This window comes from Microtus oregoni, unplaced genomic scaffold, assembly GCF_018167655.1.
Source record: "Microtus oregoni isolate MIOR12 unplaced genomic scaffold, Mior012 000072F_ref0000427, whole genome shotgun sequence".
Taxonomy (NCBI): domain Eukaryota; kingdom Metazoa; phylum Chordata; class Mammalia; order Rodentia; family Cricetidae; genus Microtus; species Microtus oregoni.
In genome coordinates, this window is record NW_024543979.1 from 6078463 (window position 1) to 6101556 (window position 23094).

Consider the following 23094-nt stretch of genomic DNA (forward strand, 5'->3'; position numbering starts at 1 on the left):
GTCACAGAGATTTGCAAGCTGCCCCATATGGATGCTGTGAACTGAGCTTCTCTGGAAGAGCGGTCAGTGCATTCTTGACCACTGAGACGTGTCTGAGCTGTCCACCTCGCACTTACCCATGGATTCTCTTACACTCTGTACTATCATTTCTCTTTGAATGCAGTTTCCCTCTTACTTTGCAACTAAATAAATATAATGTTAAAAGATGGCATGCATAAATTATATTGACTGCATGTAGAAATAATATTTTGATATATTGGGTTAGATAAGATGTGTTATATAAATTATTTTTATTAAAAGCCTCAAAGGAAAAACATCATTAATGTGCCAACATTTTGCTTCCTGGCAATCAAGTCCTCATGTTAGCTATCTTCTGAAAGCTTCTGCTGTTTCTAGAAACAGAGATGCCATCAAATGATAGTGCATTTTCCTTTATCACCCATTTAAAATGCAAACATACTATTTTCCCAGCATCCTTAATAAAACCTAAAAGACTAGTACATAAAGAAATACATGTGTCCCTTCAACTTTTGATTCCAATTTGTTCTCCAGAGATGAAACCAAAGGATCGGGTATCCCATTAATCTTCCGGAGGCAGCTGATCTGTGCTCCTGTGCATTTGCATGGGATAGGAGCATCTGTAATACCAATCACACTATAACATGGAGTTTCCACTTTATTTTATAAGAAATCTTCAAGCTGAATTTACGTTAGTATACAGGAAGCTTGACTGACATTTGTTTCTTGGCTATATAGTAACTCAGGATCAAGACATTAAAATTTGTTACCAATCTTATTCAATGATGTTTAAGTAGTTTCCAAATTTATCACCATTACAACACTATCTGTTGTAGAAAGAGTGGGCTGCGTCCTGGCTTAACCTCTGAAATAACCACACAGAAAATTTTATTAATTAAATTACTGCCTGGCCCATTATATCTAGCCTCTTCTTGGCTAACTTTCACATCCTAATCTAACCCATTTCCACCAATCTGTGTATCATCATGAGGTCATGGCTTTCTGGGAAAGATTCTAGCCAGCATCGGTCTCAGGCAGGAGCTTCATGGTGTCTGCCACACTGCCTTTCTTCCCAGAATTTAGTTCGGTCTATTCTACCTATCTAAGTTCTACCCTATCAAAAGGCCAAGGCAGTTTCTTTATTATACCAACGAGAGCAACACATAGACAGAAGAACCTCCTACACCAGCTATCAATGACAAAATACCCCAACAAAAGCAACTTAAGAAAAAAAAAAGGTTTGTTCGGGCTCATGGCTGCAAATGATATATTTAGCATGGTAGAGAAGGCATGCAGAAAGAACTGGGGGCTGGTTGATCACATGGCATCCCGTCAGTATGTCACAAGTGATAGACGTTAGTGTCCAGCTTTCTTTTACTTTGTAACTAGGTCCCAAGTCCAGAGGGATGGTGCTACCCACCCATGGGGTAGGTTTCCTACCATAGTTACCTGAGATGATGCCCCCCAAGCTAACCTAGATAAGATGGTCCTCAGAGTGCAGAAGAGCTTGTGTCCTAGGTGATTCTATACCCAGTCAAGTTGGCCAACAGTAACTGTCACAGTGTACAATGACTAATCACATCACTTTCATACGAATGCTTTCAAAATTTGTCCCCTAAAAGCAAACATTGTGCAAACGTGTGCACATATGTTCTATGCACTGCAGGTGAGGCACAGATGTCTCTAATCAACACTCTTCTGTTTAGTTGGCCGAATGAAAATGAAAACATGAAGCTTCAAAGAAAGACAAAGTATATATTCAAGGATCATCATTTCATCCAAAGAAGACTTTTAAAAAAATATTTAAATAAATCCTATTTAAATGATGAGGTAAGGCCATTTATAATGTCCATGATCAAGAAAAAAGGACCACAGATTGCTTTAGCAAATTCTTTTAGAATATTCTCTAAAATGGAACCACTGTTTTCCTTCATATCTTTGAGGTTAGAATTCAATCGCTCTATTTCTCCACTCATTTCCTCAGATTTCTTCTTAAATCCTTCTTCAAGCAAAGCCTTTTGATCCTAAAACAGTGAAGATGAAAAAGAAGTAAATACTGTTAAACGCAAACATAGCACCAATTATAATTTCAAGTCTATAGCAAGTGGTCCTTACTGTACCCCTAAATGATTTCCTTTACCATGAAGAAGATAATCTGAGTCAGACCTACACATTTTGAGGGAAGATAGTTGAAACTTCACTGATGTTGATCCATCATGTTTTGGCTGCAATGCTGGCAGAGGCGTGAAGATATTTCTACACTCATGCCCACTGAAATGCCACTGGTTGAATTGTGCAGAGCTCGATCTATGGACACAGTGTGGCAACCATATCATGAAGACAGTAGCAACCTATCAGTTGCTGTTTTGCTTGCAGATAGGCAATGAGAAAATCACTCCACTGCCTTGTGCTGCTTTACGCAGGCTGTCTACCCTGGAGACAGCTACAGGACCTGCAGAAGCTGCCAATTCCCTGCGCTTTTCTGTCTGGACATGTCTTTCAATTTTCTGCCAGCATAGATCATGCCCAGACTTGAGGAGGGCGTGTCAGGAGCCTGATACTCTGGGCCTTGATAACAAGACTCATTGCAAGCCTTAGTAAATTGCCTGGTTGGGAATTTGTTTAGTGAGTTCCCATGAGGTCATTTTTAAATATCCTGAATTGGTAAATCAAACTAGTACAGAAAAAAAAACTAAAGGAGCAACTGAAAACCTGAAGGAAGACCTCCTTAGCAACAATACTTTTAGGTGTTCCTCTCAGAACCTAACTACAAACTTTCCCTGCCACTTAGGGTATGAGGATCACCACAGTGATGAGGAGTCCTACCTGCAGCTGCTTCTCCAGCATCTTTTCCTGGTCTCTGATGAGCTGCTCTCTCTCCTGCACCAGCTTCATTCTCAGTTGTTCGAGGTTTTCCTTGTGACTTCTTTCTTGAGCCTCCATCAGTTGCTGCTGCTCCTTCTGCTTCTGTCTAAGCAGGTCTTGCTCCTTCTCTGCTGCCTCCTTCTGGGCCCGCTCCTCTGTGCCAGTAACATTCAGGGAGGGAAGAAAGTGATGGGTCAGGTAAAATGTCTACATTCCAGAACCCAGAGAGCAATTCAGACCTGAAAGGAAACTACAGACTCCACACTGGTCCACACAATGGACAGAGTGTTTCTGGAGGGGATGGAGGAGACCCTGCCCACCTGGATGAAACACAGACTGACTTCCTGTTGCTCTAGGAGTGAGCATCCACAGAAGGGTAAAAAGCTGCTAACAAGGGGATAGGCTAACTACGACTTCTATCAGAAAGCCTTGTGGGAACCTGACCCCTCCTGAAAGCCAAGAGACATGCTCCTGTACCTGCAATGGCCTTCTCCCCAGCAGTGAGGGCTGTATCTGCCTGCAGAATGGAACTCTCGATGGTGGCCTGTGACTTCAGAAATCTCTGGAAGACTTCACTTGCCTGCAGGACCAAGAAGGAGCAAAGACCTTGATGGATCCTGGGAGAGAATCTATGTGAGTTAACATGGTCTCCACTGTGCCTCACTGTTAAAATGCTACGGTGAAGCCTGCAGTCTGTCCATGCTCTTCACTGGCAATAGATACTTCTGGGTCCATGGCTTCCCCAGTTATCTCACTAGGGCCAGCTGCTACCTCCTGCTCCCAGATCCAGCCGGTTCACATCACATGCAGATGTGCTCAATGCAACCTATGATGCTTTCAAATATTGTATCACCATGTAAAATGCTGCATAACTGTGTGGGCTTCACTTTCTTCTGCTTTGAGGTAGGAAGTCTTTCTGTATATGTGCTGCTTTTGATTGGTTAATGAATAAAGAAACTGCCCTGGCCTGTTGATAGGACAGATTAGAACTAGGTGGGGAAAACTATACTGAATGCAGGGAAAAAGAAGGCAGAGTGGAGAGAAGCCATGTAGCACCCCCAAAGACAGATGCCTGAACTTTACCCAGTAAGCCACAGCCTCATGACAATAGACAGATTATGGAGATAGGTTAAATTAAGATATGAGAGTTAACCAGAAATAAGCTTAAACTCTTGGCCAAACAGTATTGCAATTAATATAGTTTCTGTGTGATTATTTTGGGGCTGAGCAGCAGGGAACAAAACAAGCAGCCTCCATACAATACTGCTTTTGCTGGATGTATTTAGGGTCAAGTCCCTCTATCTGCCAGGGCATCATGGTACAGATATGTAAACTCTCTCAGTAGTGGGGGGGGCATCACCCAAAGCATTTTAGATAACTAAAGAAAGGACTAAAAAGAACCCACTATGGTGTCATTGGCAACAACTGAGTAATATGTTAGCTGTGTTCTTAGATTTATTGGCACTCCATAGGTAGCTCATTCTGACAGACTCAGAATTTTTATGTGAGTATTTCCAAGAATTAGTAGTAAATAGCAGTCATTCTGAGCCAAGCATGGTTCTGGTGATGGGGCTTGAAGGTAAAGCAATTAATTCCTTTACATCACAAAGGCCTGGTTTTGGTTGCCAACACTAACATGAAGCTAAAGATGCCATGCTATCCTCATCTTTTCTTATGCAGTGCTGTGTGCTCATGTTTTATGACATGTTTCCTGTGTTCTGAGCCCTATGCTCCCTGCTCCTCACCCCTCCCCTATGCTTCCAACTCCTCACCCCTTTCCCATGCTTCCTACTCCTCACCCCTTCCCCATGTTCCCTATTCCTCACCCCTTCCCCATGCTCCCTACTCCTCACCCCTTCCCCATGCTTCCTACTCCTCACCCCTTCCCCATGTTCCCTACTCCTCACCCTTTCCCCATGCTCCCTACTCCTCACCCCTTCCCCATGCTCCCTACTTCTCACCTTCTTCCCTTTTCGGGGCACCTGCCAATAGTCATGCTCAATCTTCTTCCTCATTTGCATGTAGAGCCTGTGTCCTCCAGGAACAAAAAATGTTGAAATATTTTCTATAAAAGCCTTTGAAAGCCGATTGAGTTCTTCCTGGCAGTATTGATCTGATGCTTCTTCATTCTTCGATATGAACTTGCTTTTCTTCTCATCTATTAACTCCTACAAGAGAAATGGACAGAGTTCTGACACGTTGAAGGAATAGAAGAGACAAATTTCCAAGAAAGTTTGTAGAAGAGTCAGCCTATTACCTACAAGAAAGTATTGTAGTGTAATAAGACCACAAGAGAATGTGAAATGTTAATGCCTGAATTAAGATTCTAAGAAATCTGTACAAGGCTACAGTAAATGTTCTTGAAGTTCTTAGCCCTTAAAACCTTCTGGAAAAAGATGGCTCTTCACCTACAATCTCTGGATCCATGTGGGAGTCACATCCTGTAATTCCATCTTCAATGATATAACAAGGAGCAATAGAAGAGCAGTGGCCTGCAGTGGGACTCTTGTGAGAAACTGTTTCATAGGAACAGAAGAATAAAGCAAGTTCAGGGATGACTTATAGGTAACTGCCTCCAGGACTTAGGAAACTATATACTCATTATTCTAATCATTAGAGATTTCTGGATAAAAAGCACCTGAAGTCTGGCAAGGGGACATGAGTCTTTCACAACTGTGTTCACAATGAACACGCAGAGTGCCCATCTTAGAATGAGTCACATAACCGGGGTCAATGAAGGCACAGCAACACTACAGCCTTGAATGGACACAGGTATGACAGTTAATGACACTTACCAACAGCTTCTTCTGGAATTGCTGGTTTTCATCCTTGAAGGAGTGCTCCATGAAGACAGCAATGGCTTCCTTCTCACAGGCTGTGTGCACATCCAGCAGCTCCTGGAGCGTGTCTGTGGGGAGCCTCAGTCGCTGGCCCATCTGTTCACTGTAGTGCTCAGCTGCCTTCTGCACAGCTGCTGAGTTCTCACGCTGGGCCAGAGTTGTCACCGCATCATCCAGACAAGGCACAGCTCCACTGTTGATGGCATCCACGTAGGTCGTCACCAGAGTCCCCAGTCCTTCACAAACCAGGAGTTTTAGGGGATAAAGGTGAAGTTAAAAGTGAATGGGATCCAAGATTTTAAGACTTCATTTCTAATCTCCCACAACTACACATGTACACTTGCAAACATAAACACGATAAAAATCACTCACGATTCCCGGTGACCTTAATTCCCTCTCTGAGTGTCTTGATCTTTGCCTCGGTGAAGATGTAAGAAACAAAAGCCCTCATTTGTTCCTGGAACTTAGGATCCAGTTGGTCTTCTGAGATAGTCTCAATTTTGCATAACAGTTCTTTGTCATTTGTTGGCCGATCAAAGACAAAACACTTCCGTTTAGGGAAGAAACGTCTGATGCACTCCCTGGGCAGATTGGATGCTTGGATTCTGGTACTATTGCCTAGTGTTAAGGGAAACACAAAGCAATGGGAATAGACTTAGAGCAGAGGGCAAATGATGGAGGCCCTTGTCTCTGTACTCACAGGTCTCTACCATAAACATGCAACACTTCTTTACAGGTCAAAAGTATACCAAGTTTGTACTTGGTAGACATCTGGTGAAATAGTTCAAGAGACATTTGACTCCACTGGGAAGAGCATATGGTTGAAATCTACAGGCATGAACATGGCATCAAGCATACTGTTGTTGGAGGAAGGGCCTCTTGTTCTTCCTGGCTGCCCAGCTAGCTTAGATCCTAAATAATGACACGGATATGGTATTAATCAAAACACTACTTGGCCCATTAGCTCTAGCTTCTTATTGGCTAACTCTTACATCTTAATTAAACCCTTTTCTAGTAAGCTGTGTATCACCACAACATCATGGAGTACCAGCAAAGTTTTAGCACATCTATCTCCGGTTGTGGCTCCAAGGCATCTCTCTGACTCTGCCCTTCTTCCTCCCAGCATACAGCCTAACTTTCCCCACCTAATTCTGTTCTTCCCTGCCATAGGCTCAAAGCAGTTCTTTATTCATTAACCAATAAAAGCAACACATAGACAGAAGGACCTCCCACACCACACTGTAGTTGTGTGCCCTGTTGACTGAACAGCAAAAGTTTTAATGTGATTTCTGGCCCAATTACTCCTTTGTAGCAAAGGAGCTGTTGTGACCCAAAAGAAAAGCCACAAATAAAGGATAATAGAGTATAAAAATTAGCAACATTAGCAATTCTAAGCACGAAGCTATGGTTACTGAAAACTACTTTGATGCTAAACTTCCCACAGGGCAGGATTCCCTGCCCTCTCTTAAGGAGGGAGGGGAAGGGAGGAGGGAGAGTGGGGGAGCAGGAGGGAAATGGGAGGAAGGGAGGAAGTGTAAATTTTTTGAATGGAAAAATAAAAAAACAAGAATTCCAACACAATGAGCAAGAAAAATCATTTTTGTAAACACCAAATATACACTATAGAAAAATAAAAGTATCCTTCCCAGTTGGGGAGGGAAGGCAGGACTATGAACAAGTATAGGATACATAAGTCTATACATACATCTAGATATCAGATGTGCTACATTAACACATTATTTTATGAAACTGCTGTATTGAGGACTTTCTCCCATTCTATCATGTGGATGGGTGGGGTGTGTGTATGCATGTTTGCCTGTGTCTGGGTGTGTGTGTGTGAGCACACATGCATGTGTCTGCATGTGAAGTCCTCTACAGCCAGTCTTTCCTTATTCGATGAGGCAGGGTCTCTCAGGTCAAACTGGACTCTCCGGTGCAGTCTGTCTGGCTAGCCAGCATGCTCCACCACCAGCCTGTGTCCTCAGCCTGGGCACTGGACTCAAGGTAGATGTTCACACCCAGCCAGCATTTATGGAAGTTCTGGAGATCACACCTTCAGTCCTCGCACTTGGGTGACAAGGGCTTTAAGCACAAAGTTATCTCCCCACCCCATGCACTAGGGATTTTTATTGAATCCATTTTAGCTGTTCATTCCATGACAATTAACCATGTGAGATGACAGCAGTGGCATCTGCTGCACTGGAGGAACCGCCTGTGTTCTACAACATCCAGGTACAACACTCAAGCAGAGCAATAAATGTTTTCTGAAAATTGAATACAGAGCTCTTATCCTTTCCATCAAAAGTTATATAAGAGGATCTCAATGAGTTTGAGGCTACCATGACCTGTATACAACATTCTAGGCTAGCAAAATAATCTATATTGTGAGATCTTTTTTCAAAAAAGAAAGAAAGAAAGAAAGAAAGAAAGAAAATCAAACAAACAAATAAAAAAACAAAATTGTAAACAAAAAAGGAAGAAAGAGAAAAAAGAAATAATAACAAAAGAAGAAAGGGGGAAAGAAAAAAGGAAAGGAAAGCACATGTTTAATCCTGGTATTTGGAAGAAAGAGGCTGGAGACACTCAATTTCAGGCCAGCCTAAACTCAGCTACATAGCAAACAACAGGCCCACTAAGGGCTACATTGTGATACCTTGATTAAAAATAAATAATAGCAGATTATAGTGAAGGGATTCTGGCCAGTGTAGTGAGCATGGGTCTGGCAGGCCTTTTCTTTCCCCCATTCCCTCTTCCTTGTTAAAGACCATTAGAATATATTCCTAAAATTAGCCACCAAAGTCTATTCTCTCATTTGGCCACTTCCTCCTGCTGAAACCAACTGCCAAGGTCCAGCTATGGATGTTCTGAAGTGCAACAATCAAAAACCCCCTTTGGCTCACCTAGTTAACATGCCCAATTAAAATTAAACACCTCATCCTAACATGGGATTTCCCCTTTTACCTTTATAAACTGCCATTTGGCTGTGGGCCATGTCTGTCTCCACTTTGTCCAGAGGCAGGTCCTTTGTCCTCTGGAACAAGGATCACCTTCCCATCTCCTTTGATCCCTTCCCCTTCTCCCTCATCCACCATCTCCTGTATTTGTCTCTTATGTCTCTCTGGGGCAAATAAAACTTTGGGATGAGAACTGAGCCATGGGGTGTCCAGGCCTGGATACTTTATTTCCTATGTAATTTCAGGACTGTGAGTACTGGTTTCACAGGCTGCTTTCCCACCTACTGTGTTTTTAATATTTTGAGTAAACAAAGACAGAAAAATAAAAGCAGTGAGCCAATCAGAACTGGCATTCCTCTCAGGCTTCAGACGCTCTACTCGGGCTAATAACGTCCATGTAAATAGTTTACAGACCACTAATATTACTGATCCTGAAAAAGTGGCATGAACAAAAATAGAAGGCTGTGATAAATAATGACACATTCTGAGAAGGCACAGACTGAAGAGACACATCTGTCAGTTTACTTGGAACACAGATGTTTTGCATGTGTTCCCACCCATCATTTAAAACCTATGTTTCTCCATGAGAAGAACAATGTATAACTCTGTAAAAATTTATTTTGAGATGGGCTATGTATGATAAATTCATGGAAGAAATTGTGTAGCCAAGTATTTCTTATAGGCAGGCAGACACAAAATCTAGCAATACAATCTCTGGATTTGGAGTTTAGATGGTTTAGACTCTAGACCTTAAAGCCCTGACTTGGAATAACTTTCCTATGCCCTAGGGTCTACTTTTCTCAAAAGAAATTAAACTCCATTTCCCAGGCATTATCAATCAATGGCTTATCGGAGTTTCTGCAGACCTCCATCCCTCTGCCAATACAGAAGGACCCCACAAACGATGGGAGCAACTCAGCAGATCCCAGCCCTTTCCAGGCCCCCACCTCAACCCTCCCTCTACCTGGGATCAGCTTCAGTGCATTCTCCAGGTACTCGTCCTCTGTGATGCTCTTTCCATCTAACTTCAGCTCCAGGGTAAAATCCCGAACAGTCCAGATGAAGTCTGGGAAGAAACTCACAAACTCTGTGGAATTCTTGATTCCATCAGGACTTGAGGAAGACTTTGTCCTGATCAGCTCAGTGAGTTCTGTGACGTAACTGGCACTGGGTTAAGAAAAAGTGAATTCACATGCACGTTCTCATGATTCTCTTATTAAAAATAAATCACAATAAGCACTCTTTGCTGCCCTGGTTCTCCTCTGCCCCACCAAAAGCCACACAGTGATAGGGCAGGTCAGTGCCTCTACATGCATTCCAGAACACTCCATGAAACACGGCGCCTCAGGTCCTGCAAGGATACTGCAGCTGCTCCAGGGCCTGGTGGTTGATGGTGCCCAAGCTGTTGTAGACAAAGGTGCTGCTCAGAAGCACAGCCAGGGCAAAGATCCACGAGTCATTCGTAGGGTCAACCTGGAAGACATATGAGGGCAGAGGACTGAGAAAGAACTCCTCAGAAGTCCATCTGGGATGCCTTTGTGGCCGTGTTTTGCTAGAAACTCTGGAGGGCAAAGCATGTGGAACAAGAGAGTGTGTTCTGGCTAGAGAGAATCCAAGATCAGCCTGAGAAACTTACTGGAACAAAACTCAAGTTCAAATGGATCAAAGACCTCAACATAGAGTATTTCTTAAGTAATAAAAGCAGAAGTCCTGTATGATCCTGAGATCTTATTTTTATCCACAAGTAATGGTTAATCTTCATTGTCAATTGATGGAATTTTAAATCACCATGGAAACAAATCTCTGGCCATTTCTATGAGGAGTTATCTAGATTGGGTTGCATGAAGACCTGTCCTAAACACGAATGGTACAGCTCCATCAGCTAGATCTCAAGCTGAAGGAAAAGGAGGAACAGAACTGAACTCAGGCCTTCCTTTCCTCTGCTTCACAATTGTAGATGACATGTGACCAACAGTCTTTTGTTTCTGCTGTTCACTTGATGGGCTGTATCTCCTGAAACTGTGAGAGAAGTAGGGAAGTCGATCAGATGATGCAAATACTGGAGAGTAAGAGAGATTCCAAGAGCCAGACTCATCCATGTTTCATGTGTCATTATTCAGAAGAATCAAAATGTTGAGTGACTGACTATAAATGTGTCTGAGTGACTGGATGGTAAAGAAAACATGGATGCAGCAATATGAACGCAGCATTTAAAAAAAAAGAGAGAAAGCCTGTCTTTGGAGACAGTGTGTATAAACCTTAGATCAGTATGCTAAATGACATCAGACAAATTTTAAAAATACAGTGTTACTAATGCCTTTCTGGAGTGAAATGGAAAACCTGGGAATTTAGACTCTGCTCTCATGTCTAAAACTAAGGGAAGGAATAAAAGGATGAATCAGCAAGCAAGAGGACGCAGGATGGAAAGGTTCTTACTGAGCAATCCCAACAGCTATTTCAATTTCTGTAACCCACATGAAGGTGGAAGGCACTGTGGCATGTGCCTAAACACGCGCGCGCGCGCGCACACACACACACACCACGCATATTCATGCACCCACATACACCACATAACATCTCACATACAACAGCAAGATTTTTTTTTTAATCACTCATTTAAGAAAGTCAAGTTCGTCTAACTAGTTATTGTGGGACAAACAGGCCTTCACTGAACCTGCAGAGTCAGCTCTCTCCAGAATGCCATGTTGACAGTTAGTAAATTTCACAATAAAAAGAAAATGTGAACCCAAGGGGCTGGATAGATGGCTCAGAGGAACGAACACTGGCTGCTGCTCCAGAGGACCACAGTCTAGTTCCCGACATCCACATCAGATCGTTTCTAACTTCTGTAACTCCAGCTCCAGGAATCCAAAACCTCTGAACACCAAGGATGCCTGTACTCACACACACATACCATAGGCAGACACACACACAACACACAATAAAAAAAAATATCTCCCAAATGTATAAACCTAACTCCTTAACTCCATCCTCAAGATGTATCCTTGGTATCTCAGAAGACAAGACAGAAGTCATTCTTCTTCATTCACTAGAATGGGCTGTTATCCACCTTCTCATCAGTGTATCCTTCCACCTAACTGTTCCTAGTACGATGTCATCAACCCTCTCATCAACGCATTCATCTGCCTGTTTCTAGTATGATGTCACTGTCCCTCAAAGCATCCATTCACTTACCTGCTCCTAGTATGATGTCATCCACCTTCTCCTGGAAGCATGCTTCCACCTAACACTTATAGCAGAAGTAGTGCTGGCTACCTGAGTCACCTTTCAAAATGGAAGACCTTGTTCATCTAGCTATGGCAGTGCTGATGGGTAGCAGCTCTCATATGCCAAGCCTCCATATGACAAAGGCCTCCATGGAAGACTGAGAGATGCGTAGGCACAAGAGATAAAGACTTTCACCATTGACCCAACAAAGGCTAGTTCAAAAGTTCCAGCCCCAGCTCTCCTTGAAGTTCAAAGGTCAGAGGCTGCCCCGTGATGTCTTTTCCTCTCACCATCCTGATTCTTTCTAGATACTAGACTCTACCACAGTACACAGAGGTAGGATCCTCAATGAAACTAGGAGCTCCAAAGCCACACAGAGAAACCCTGTCTCAAAAAAGAAAGGAAGAAAGAAAGAAAGAAAGAAAGAGAGAGAGATCTGACCTTATCTAAGAGTGAAATCTAAATAGAAGTAGGCAGATGCTTCTGTCCTGCAGGGTCCCAAAGCCCTTCAGTTCCAAAGTAACAAAGAGAGACTTATATTAATTATAAACTGTTTTTCCTATTAGCTCAGGCTTATTATTAACTAGCTCTTACAATTTAAATTAATCCATAATTCTTACCTATGTTTAGCCAGGTAGCTTGGTGCCTTGCTCAGTGCAGCATTCTTATCTGGCTTCCTCTCTATCTGGGTGGTGACTACAGACTGAGCCTTTACTCTTCTCAGAATTCTGGTAGTCTGGTTACCCTGTCTATAATTCCTGTCTGGATACTGGCCAGTCAGCACTTAATTAAGCCAATAGGACTGACAAATCTTTACAGGATATGAGAGCATTATCCCACAGCAAAGAGATGAGTGTTTTACCTCACCTGCTATAGTTCACTCTGTAGAACTAATAGACCTATTTATAAATTGATCAATTAGTTAGATAACAAGGGATCATAACGGACAGCTTGAGCCTCATCCTACCTTTTCCACATCACCCAGGCCCTCAGTATCCAGAAGAACTAGGGTGTGCTTTGGCTTGGTGGGATGTGGCACACACCACATCCAGATGCCCTTGGTTTCAGACTGCACAGTGGAGCCCAGAGGGAAGCCTGAGGGAAGAAGTGAGGACTTAGGTTCAGTGTGTGAACATCCTGCACAGATAGCCCCGTGTGCTCAAACATCAATGTCTAGCAGCCAGCACCATTTTGAGGGATTCTGAAGGATTTATGAATTGGAGTCTGCATGGAGGATACAGCAGCCACAGAAGTAATATTGGAAGTTATGACTGGGTCACAAGTTTCTTCCTCAGTCTCGGCCATCTGTCATCCATGCAGCTGCCACTGTAATCTCACTATGGTCTCAGGATCAATGACTCCAAAGAGTGTCCAGACAAATTGATCCCCATTAGGTTATTCTCTCTGGTGTTTTAAACACAGCCATGAAAAAGAAAAGAAGAGGACAATGCACACACAATTGGCAGTGCTGTGAATCCCAACACTCAAAACGGTGCTTCATCTTTCCTCAAGATGAGCTGTTAAAAAGACATTTAACATAAGAATTATGCCACACAAAAGCACCAAATAAAAACAGAGAGGCATCACAAATCTGAAAACATGGAGCACTCTGGTGGCTGCAGTGAGTGTGATGAACCAGCCATGGTTGTACACGCCTGTCATTCCTGAAGGCAGGAGACAGAGGCAGGAGAATTGCCATTAGCTTGAGAGCAATTGGGACTACATAGCTAGAACCAGATCAAACAGTAAGACTGTCACAAAAAAGAAAAAGGTACTTCCTCCAAATTGTGGGAAATGGTATGAGTTCCAACTCAGAGACACACAAGAAGAGAAAAAACTAGAAAAAGAAAATTATTATAATAATTTTGTATTCAAAGTTATTAAAGAAGAAAAACAAAAGTGCAGCTATAAAAATATATAAAGCCCTTTTTAAAGTTTTTTAATAATTTTTTATTTGTAAATAATCTTGAAATTTGCTTATTTTATTTTATGAATATTGGAATTGTGCCTACACATATATAAGTGCACCATGTGCATGCCTCAAGCCAATAAAGGCCAAATATGGGCATCAAATCCTCTAGAGCTGGAGTTAGAGAATTTTGAGTCACCACATGGGAACTGGGAACCAAATCCTGTCTTCTGCAAGAGCAGCCTAGACCACCTATCCTACCCATGATTTTAAAGACTTAAGTATTCAAAGACATTTCTATCATGATGGAAATACTTTACTGAGAAAGGAAAACCTGCTGTATGAGACAAGAGACTGATACACAGAATCCCATTGCTTTGGGCATCAGAAAAGGCCCTGTCTTGAGCTCTCCTGGGAGAGATTTTCTTAAATGAAGTGGAAGGAGAAAAAAAGGAATGCAGGAACCGATTATTGGGGAGCAGTAATTAATCATGCAAATTAGCATGAGAGGGTAGATTTGTTGAAAGGACTTTGGCTTTTCTTTGTTACAGTTGGGAATCAGAATTAAGATAAAGGGACAAAGACAGTCAAACCTTTGGCTAGCACCCAGCATGCCACTCACCGTGATTCTGTCCTAACAGACGGTTCATCAGGTAGGACTTCCCTGTACGGTACAATCCAACAACAGCCACAACTACCACTGGCTGGGAAATCTTGTTCAGAATCTCGATGGCTTTTGGGTTCACAGACAGCCAGTCCTTCTGGTTTTCCACCAGACAAATGGGAGCCATCATTTGGGATCCGATCATGGCAACTTGCCAACCTAGAAGAATCTGCAAGAAGAATCTGCAAAAAGAATACAAAGCCATTGTCTGCTTCAGTGTTACTCAAGTCCTAAGTGGCTCAGGACTGATGACATTTGCACATTTCCTATTGGCAGTGAAGAGATACAGAGGAGGTTCTCCACTTTCTTCATCATTCTTCAAAGTTCGAAAGAAGCTTTTGGTAAGATATGGGCTGCCATCATATGTAAGGGTTTGCTTCAATAGTAAATACCAAACAACTTTTGCCTTCATTAAGGTCTTCCAATATGCTAAGCCTTGTAATGAATCTTTATATGTGACCTCCCAAAATCTATATGAACCTATATGTTACAGATTACTGCACATTGCCAATGGGATAAGTGAATTTGCAAAACCTTAAACACCCAGCAAAATGGCAGAGCACTTGGTTCTAAGCCCTTGTTCCCCCTGTGAATGACTTTAAAGTGACTGGAAAATATATCGGAGTTTTTAAAACGCACATGAATTACACAAACACTGAAATATTCCAATGAATAAATAATGTGAATTACATGTACATTTACTTGACTTTTCACTGCCTAACCCCGCACCCCATCTGATACAGAGTCTGTCTACAGAAAGTAAAGAAGACCTTAATTGTAACCAACTAACCTGGGGCTAACCTGGTGTCTATTTTACCTAATTTGGATTTCGAGGAGGAATTATTTCTAGAACATGAACTAAAATTTCAATATGAGTGAATAAATAGAAAAAAAATCCACATTTTAAAATTAAGAACTTATAGAGGGTATAAAAGGCAGTCCAAGTGCTGTGAGACAATGGTTTTTTATCCTGTCATTTGTATTATTTTTAATAAAATGCTTATTGGGGGCTGGAGAGATGGCTCAGTGGTTAAGAGCATTGCCTGCTCTTCCAAAGGTCCTGAGTTCAGTTCCCAGCAAGCACATTGTGGCTCACAACCATCTGTAATGAGGTCTAGTGCCCTCTTCTGGCCTGCAGGCATACACACAGACAGAACATTGTATACATAATAAATAAATAAATAAATAAATAAATAAATAAAATAAAATGCTTATTGGCCAGTAGCCAGGCAGGCAGTATAGGCAGGGCGACTAGGCAGGAAGTTGAGGCATGGCTATGAGAATTATCGGAAGAAGGAAGTTTCAGTCCACAGTTGTGACCCAGATGCAGTGGATGCAAGATGTGACTGCCTCCCGAAATAGGTACCAAGCCACATGGCTAACACAGACAAGAATTATGGGTTATAAGAGTTAATAAGAAGGCTGAGCTAATGGGCCAATCAGTTTATAACTAATGTAGGCCTCTGTGTGATTTCTTTAGGACTTAACGACTGCGGGAACCGGGCAAGACAGAAACCTCAGTCAACAGAATGGTACCCAACATGTAGACAACTGCATCCACATAAAACCCGAGAGAGAGCTCAGGAGTAATTCTAGACCCAAAATAACAGTGTTAAGCATGACTTCTTGATAGCAGCACTGTCTCGGGTGCACTCTACTTGCTAGAGGCAAGTGCTCTCATTTAAGAGAGGCTTCCTGACTCAGCTTTAGCTGCAAAACCTTCCAGCTCTTTTAAGAGGTCCTGCCACAAAACACTTAAATGGTGTTGATGAAAAGCTGACTGCATACTTTTTGGTGGTTGCAGGGACCTTAAAATGCCATAGACTTGTGGCAATAAACATGGCTCCAGCCAATACCTCCACCATGAGGCCAGACTCTCAGAAAGCTAATAAATGGGGTAGATCCAGCTGTCTTGATCATAATTCTAAATTTTCCTTAGGTCCCCATGAGATTATCAGTGCCCCAAATCAACAGGAAGTAGCCTGAAAAACTACACCCACATTCCCAAAATGGACTACAGATATTTTTCTTTGTTTAGAATGTTGGTTACAGGTTGTTATGGATAACAGTTAGGAGAAAAGCTAAACAAAGGAGATTAGGTTCAGAGTTCTTGGTTTCTTAAAAAAGAAAAAAAGGGGGGGAATGCTGTGAGGCAATGGTCTTTTATCCTGTCACTTATACTGCTTTTAATAAAACACTGATTGGCCAGTAGCTAGGCAGGAACTGTAGGCAGGGCAACCAAGAAGGAAGTTGAGGCATGACAACGAGAATTACGGGGAGAGGGAAGTTTCAGCCTATACTTGTGATCCAAATATTGCTCATTTAAGAGAGGCTTCCTGACAGCTTTAGCTGCAAAAACTTTGCATCCCATTTAAGAAGTTCTGTCACAAAACACTTAAACGGTGTTTATAAATAGCCTACAGCATGCTTCTTCGTGTCAGCACAGGCCTTGAAATGCCATAGAGTTATGGCAATAAACATGGCTCCAGCTAGCAAGAGGCTAGACTCTCAAAAAAAAAAAAAGCTAAAGAATGGGCACTGTCAAAGCCACAGCTTTAATCCTAGCCATATTGCTTAGCAAATTAAAGACTTGTGTGGTCAGAAAAAGAGAGATATAGTAAAGACAGTTTCAGACAAAAAAAAAGCCTCTAAACTATTTAGAGTATATTTAAAAGTATATGTAGGCTTGGAAAAGAAAAAAAGGATAAAGTCCTTAAAATAAAAAAAAAAAAACAGAGTATAGTTGGGCGGTGGTGGCACACACCTTTAATCCTAGCACTTGGGAGGCAGAGGCAGGTGGATCTCTGTGAGTTCAAGGACAGCTTGGCCTACAGAGGGAGTTCCAGAACAAAGATGTACAGAGAAACCCTGTCTCTAAAAGACAAAAATTAAAAATAAAATTTAAAAAAATAGAGTTTAAAATAAAGCCACATGAAGATGGAAAACACAGAAAGAGTCTGGATATTGTATGTTATTATGTTCTCTTTGAATTGTTTGAATGCTGAGGAAGGTGCAACAGCTGCTAAAAGATATTTGTTTATAAATGCTACTGAATTAATCCAAGATAAGTATTTTGAAAATACCTTGATTTCAAAATTTGGGTATAGTATATGCTTTGGAAAAGAGCTTCTGCTTTTGTTTCCACAGAGGATCAAAAGCTATGGATTCCTTACTGGCTAATATAGTCTATCAAACAAGACTTTCTGGAGCAATGGCCCAGATGGTCCAACTCCATGACAGCTTCAGAACTACTGGCTGAGATGCACCTACCCACACAGGATACCCCATAAAAGACCTGATTAACAGCATCCCCAGTCAGCAGGAAGTAGTCTGGAGAACAATGCCCAAATTCCCTAAATGATTGTTTATAAATGTTTGTTTAAATTAAAAGTGGAAAATGTTATAGAGATGAATACTTTGCATTGTTATGGATCTTAGTTTATTGACACAAATTTAAGGTATATTTTGTTATATGTGTATTTCTGCTCTTCATTATGGTATTGTGTTTGTAGAGCTCATTTAAAATGTAATGTGTAAAATGTGTGGGGAATCCAGCCCATGGTTCCATCCAGGAGGATCCAAATTAAAGAGCCAAATCCCAAACAATCAAACCACTAGAAGGAAGACCATGAACAGCACGGCCGTTTTGGGGCTCCATCCTGGTCAAGCCTACAATGAAATTCTCAGAATTTGTTTCTTAATAGAACAACATCAGCCAACCAGAACTGAGCGGCAAACTCTACAGGCACTGTGAGTCGTCCTTCACAAGCAGAGAATGCACCTGAACGCCACACAAGACAAAGAGCTGTGGACTGACAGGGATGCCCAGTGTGGGTGCTGGGAACTGAACTTGCGTCCTCCACAAGGGCAGTGTGTGCTGCTAACCTCTGAGCCATCTCTTCAGCCCCCACATCATATATCTTAACTCTATAGTATAGTCTTAAAAATAATAGAATTTTAAGATTTTGTTGTTTTTTTATTAAAATGTATTTATTTTTTAAAAAAATGTAATGTGCAATTAATAAATCTAGGTTAATAAACAATTATCTATAATAGTCAAGTGTGTTATCATGTTAGTTAAGTTTTCTGAATGTACAAAGATATACTTTAGGTAGCTAGGTATTCTTCAAACCTTTCAAAGATGAAAAGAATGTGGCAATTAAAATGTTTTAATAACTTAGGACTTTTCATGACAATAAGATACATCTGCTCCTGGAAGCACCAATCTACTTCAAGAGGATGATGGGCATCATGGTGGCTCCTTATGGAGTTGGTTAGCCATTTGGGCAAGAAACTGCTCTTGACTGGACTGCTTGATAATATGTTGTATGAACTGGACATGCAGGACCCACAGAAATGACTGCTGAACTTGCCTAAAGGTGAGATGGAACTTCGGGGTTCCTGCATCACCATTCCTGACATCAAGCTCTATTATAGAGCTACAGTAATGAAAACAGTTTGGTATTGTCACAAAAACAGATAGGTACACCAATGGAATTGAATCAAAGGCCCCAATATTAATCCACACAGCAATGAACACCTGATTTTTGACAAAGAAGCTAAAATTATACAATAGGAAAAAAAAGCATCTTCAATGAATGGGGGTGGCATAAGTGGATATCAACATGGAGAAGAATGAAAATGGACCCATATCTATCACCATGCACAAAACTCAAGTCCAAATAGATCAAAGACCTCAACATAAAGCCAGCCACACAGAACCTCATAGAAAAAAAAAAGTGAGAAGTTGCCCTGAACACATTGGCACAGGAGACCACTTCCTAAATATATCACCAGGAGAACAGTCACTGGGAGAAACAACTAATAAATGGGACCACCTAAAACTGGAAAGCCTTTGTAAATCAAAGTACACAGTCATTAAGACAAACTGGCAGACTACAGAATGAAAAAAGATCTTTACCAACCCCACATCTGACAGAGTTCTGATCTCGAAAATATTCAAAGAACTCAATAAACTAGACACCAAAAAACCAAATGCTCCAATTTGAAAAATGGAGTACAGATCTAAACAGAGAACCTTAACAGAGGAATATCAAATGGACAAAAGACACTTAAGAAAATACTTAGCACCCTTAGTCATCAGAGAAATCAAAATCAAAAAAACTCTGAGATACCATCTTACACCTCTCAGAATGGCTAAGATCAAAAACACTGATGACAGCTTATGCTGGAGAGGATATGGAACAAAGGGAACACTCGTCCATTGCTGGTGTACAGCCACTTTGGAAATCAATGCGTCAGTTTCTCAGAAAATTGAGACTCAATCTACCTCAAGACCCAGAAATACACTCTTGGACATATACCCAAGGATACACACTCAAACCACAAGGACAGTTCCTCAACTATGTTCATAGCAGCACTATTTGCAATAGACAGAGCCTGGAAGCAAACTAGATGCCCCTCCCCTGAAGAATGGATAAGGAAAATGTGGTACATTTCTACGATGGAGTACTAATTAGTGGCAAAATAGCAATGACGTCTTGAAATTCCCATGCAAACTGATGAAACTAGAAAAAAAAACATCCTGAGTAAGATAACCTAGACCAAGAAATACAAACATGGACTCACCCATAAGTGGATATTAGACATTAAGCAAAAAATAACCAGCCTATAATCTATGACCCCAGAAAAGCTAGGTAACAAGGAGAACAATAAGAAAAGCATGCATGGATCCCCAGGGAAGGGGAAGAAAACAAGAAAGCCTGGGAAAATAGGGAGTATGGAGGGGGAGGAAGAACAAAAGCAGAGGGGGAGGGGTGAAGAGATAGGAGAGAGGAGAATATGAGGAATAAGAAGGCTGAGATGGAGGAAGGACAAAGAGGGAGATCAAGAAAAGAGATATCTTGATCAAAGAAACTATTATGGGGCTAGCAAGGAACCTGGCACTAGGGAAATTCCCAGGAATCCACAAGAATGATCCCAGCTAAGACCTTAAGCAATAGCAGAGAAGGTACCTGAAGTGGCCTTTGCCTATAGTCAGATTGATAACTACTTTGTCATCATAGAACATTCATCCAGAAACTGATGGAAACAGATGCAGAGATCTACAGCTAGCACTGGGCCAGGCTCCTAGAATCTAGTCAAAGAGAGGACCTGCCCTAGTGGGAGCTCAGTGACTCCAGATTGACAGCAGAGGAATCTGCATAGGTCCAAACTAGGCCCTCTCAATGGGGGTGACAGTTGTATGACTGGGGCATTATGTGGGACAGAGGCAGTTGGACCAGGATTTACCCCTAGTGCTTGAACTGGCATCCAGGAGTTCATTCTCTGCAGAGGGATACCTTGCTTAGCCTAGATCTATGGGGATAGCCTTGGTCCTGCCTCAAAGTAATATACAAGACTTTGTTGACTCCACATGGGAAGCCTTGCCCTCTCTGAGCAGTGAATGAGGGTGGGGTGGGTGAAAGGTGGGGTAGCTGGAGGAAGGGAGGGAGAGGGAATTTTTACTGGTATGTAAAATGAGAAAAGATAGTTTCAAAAAATAAAATAATAACAAAAAATTCTATTGCACACTACAATACAGATGAGCCTGAGGATATTATGCTGAGGAAGGAGAATGTACAGAATCCTGAGAATTTAGATGCAGGTGACGTCACAGGTTCTCTTCAACTTGCTCCCATATCTGAGAATAAGTTCAACAGCATGACAAAATGCATATATCCCCATATGATTTATATATCTCATATACACCCAAATCGAAGAGGATTTTGATGGTCTACTGCTGCTTAATAAAAGTCAGTCAGACAGAAATTAAATTCATTTCTAAACAGATATTTCCCAAGTTCTTGTGCTGAAGTTTCTCAATGGTTTCTACACAGAAAAGATACTCTTCTGACTTGAGTTGCTTAAGAGTCTGGCCAAGGATTGTGGGGCTGTGGTACAGCTAAGGCTCCCTCCCAAGGCTGCTCCCACAGCACTTGCCAAGGGCCTCAGTGGAAGCTGCCAGAGCAGGGGAGCCTGGAGTGTCAGGACACCACTGTGCATCTGTCACTTATCAAAGGAAAGAAACTTCACACACCTAAGCCAGCCACAGCCCTGCAGACCAAACAACACAGAATGCGCCTCTCCTGACCATCCCCCAGTCACCACGTGGAAATGAAAGTCAAATACAATCAGCTTTTATTAACATATTTACAGTGTACAAAAGGATTATTCTAATTGTCTAATCAAAATGGGGGTTTTAATTTTAACATAGTAAAATTATACACAACAAAAACAACTATTAAGTAGGCATTACAGTTACAATATCATTTGAGATTCAAAAATAATCAAATCCAGGTTCCAGACTAAGCTGCTTCTAAAAGGAAGAAAAAGTAAATAACATACTTGGTCCCCATCCCACAGGTGCAAGAGCAGGTCTCAGCTGCTTCAGACTCGCCTCTGCTTCCCTGCCTCTGCTCCTCTGCTGCTCTCTCTGGGAGTCCACCACACACACACTGCTGAGAGCATCACAGGCTGCAGCAGAAAGGAAACTGAAAGTAAAGGCATCAGAGCCCTGTTATCTGAGCCAATATGCTGGAGGACAGCAGGAAAGCCAATCACAGTTACTCTGCTGGCTGAGGGACCTCCCACTGTGAAGAGCATTTACCTCTCTTTCCTGAAATCTCTCTCCAGTGTCCTCCCCACAGAAGAAACAGAAACTGAAGGAAGTTACATAATCAGAGACTGTTACAACCGTGTTTCTCCCAGTGGAAATTCCCCCAGCTTCCTTGGTGAAGAGCTCTGATGCTTTTAATGTGTGTTCTTAAACAGAAACCATTCATCTAAAATCCGTCTTTAAAAGAAGCAACTAGAAAATAATGAGTAGGATCAATCAGAGAGCTGGGGGGGCGGGGGTGCTCTAAAGGCTCCAACTGCACCATCCTGGTGACCCAGCTCCATCTCTGGAACCCACACAAAGGTGGGGGAGCGAAGTGTGTTGTAGAATACTATTTTAAGGTGTGTTACTTTTGTTTATGCTCTGGAACATCTGTTGAATGATGCAAAGATGTGTTTGATTAAATAAAATTCACCTGTAGTCAGGAGGTTGCATCAGCAGCTAACTGGCCAGAAGTTGCAGGGAGGAGCCAGGTGGGGAAGGGTTTATAAGGAGGGCCAAGGAGAAGCAGAGAACTTCTTGGGGGATGCCAGGAGGTGAGCTAGGTGAGCTGCTAGCTCTTCAGCTTCCTTGGGAAGCAGGATTTCACCTCAACCTTTGAATCTTGAGTTCTTTAGAGAGACAGAGATTTAGATAAGTTCCTTTTATAACTTTGAAAGAGTCCGTGCCTGAGGGAACGGATTTCCTTAGCCTGCAGTTGTGCCCCAACCTCTGCTGGTAGCTACAGAGACGAGAGATGCTGGCCTGGTTAGCTGTAGCTTAAGAGGGAGCAAAAATTGAAAAAGCTAACAACAGAACTGACTCCACAAGAATGCCTCTCACCTTCACATGGGTGTCCTGGCCTGTGCACACACAATAATAAGCACATTTTGAAAAAAAGAAAGAAAGAAAGACAGAGAAAAAGAGAGAGGCAGAGAGAGAGAGCGAAAGAGAGAGAGAGTGAGAGAGAAAAGAGAAGAGAAGAGACGAAGTAAAGCTAAAATAAATACCCTTAACTG

At 41.9% G+C, this 23094-nt stretch overlaps 1 protein-coding gene across 1 annotated transcript; it reads right to left on the minus strand.

The window, feature by feature from the left end:
• Positions 1-273: 273 nt before the first annotated feature.
• Positions 274-22014, minus strand: LOC121440952 (guanylate-binding protein 6-like). Its single transcript, XM_041642028.1, has 11 exons — positions 21826-22014; positions 14437-14660; positions 12873-13000; positions 10041-10150; positions 9642-9838; positions 6096-6341; positions 5679-5959; positions 4845-5051; positions 3361-3463; positions 2845-3038; positions 274-2042 (listed from the first exon to the last, which is right to left on the minus strand). Exons 1-11 carry the CDS (start codon positions 21834-21836, stop codon positions 1833-1835), a joined length of 1911 nt encoding a protein of 636 aa, XP_041497962.1. The 5' UTR covers positions 21837-22014; the 3' UTR covers positions 274-1832.
• Between the last annotated feature and the right edge of the window lie 1080 nt (positions 22015-23094).

Bases quoted from the DNA above. Each gene is read 5' to 3' on its own strand.
- LOC121440952 (XM_041642028.1), bottom strand. The intron at 5,052-5,678 runs GTAAGTGTCATT...TTTCTCTTGTAG, and splicing joins AATTCCAGAAGAAGCTGTTG to GAGTTAATAGATGAGAAGAA. The intron at 2,043-2,844 runs GTAGGACTCCTC...TCACTGTTTTAG, and splicing joins TGCTGGAGAAGCAGCTGCAG to GATCAAAAGGCTTTGCTTGA.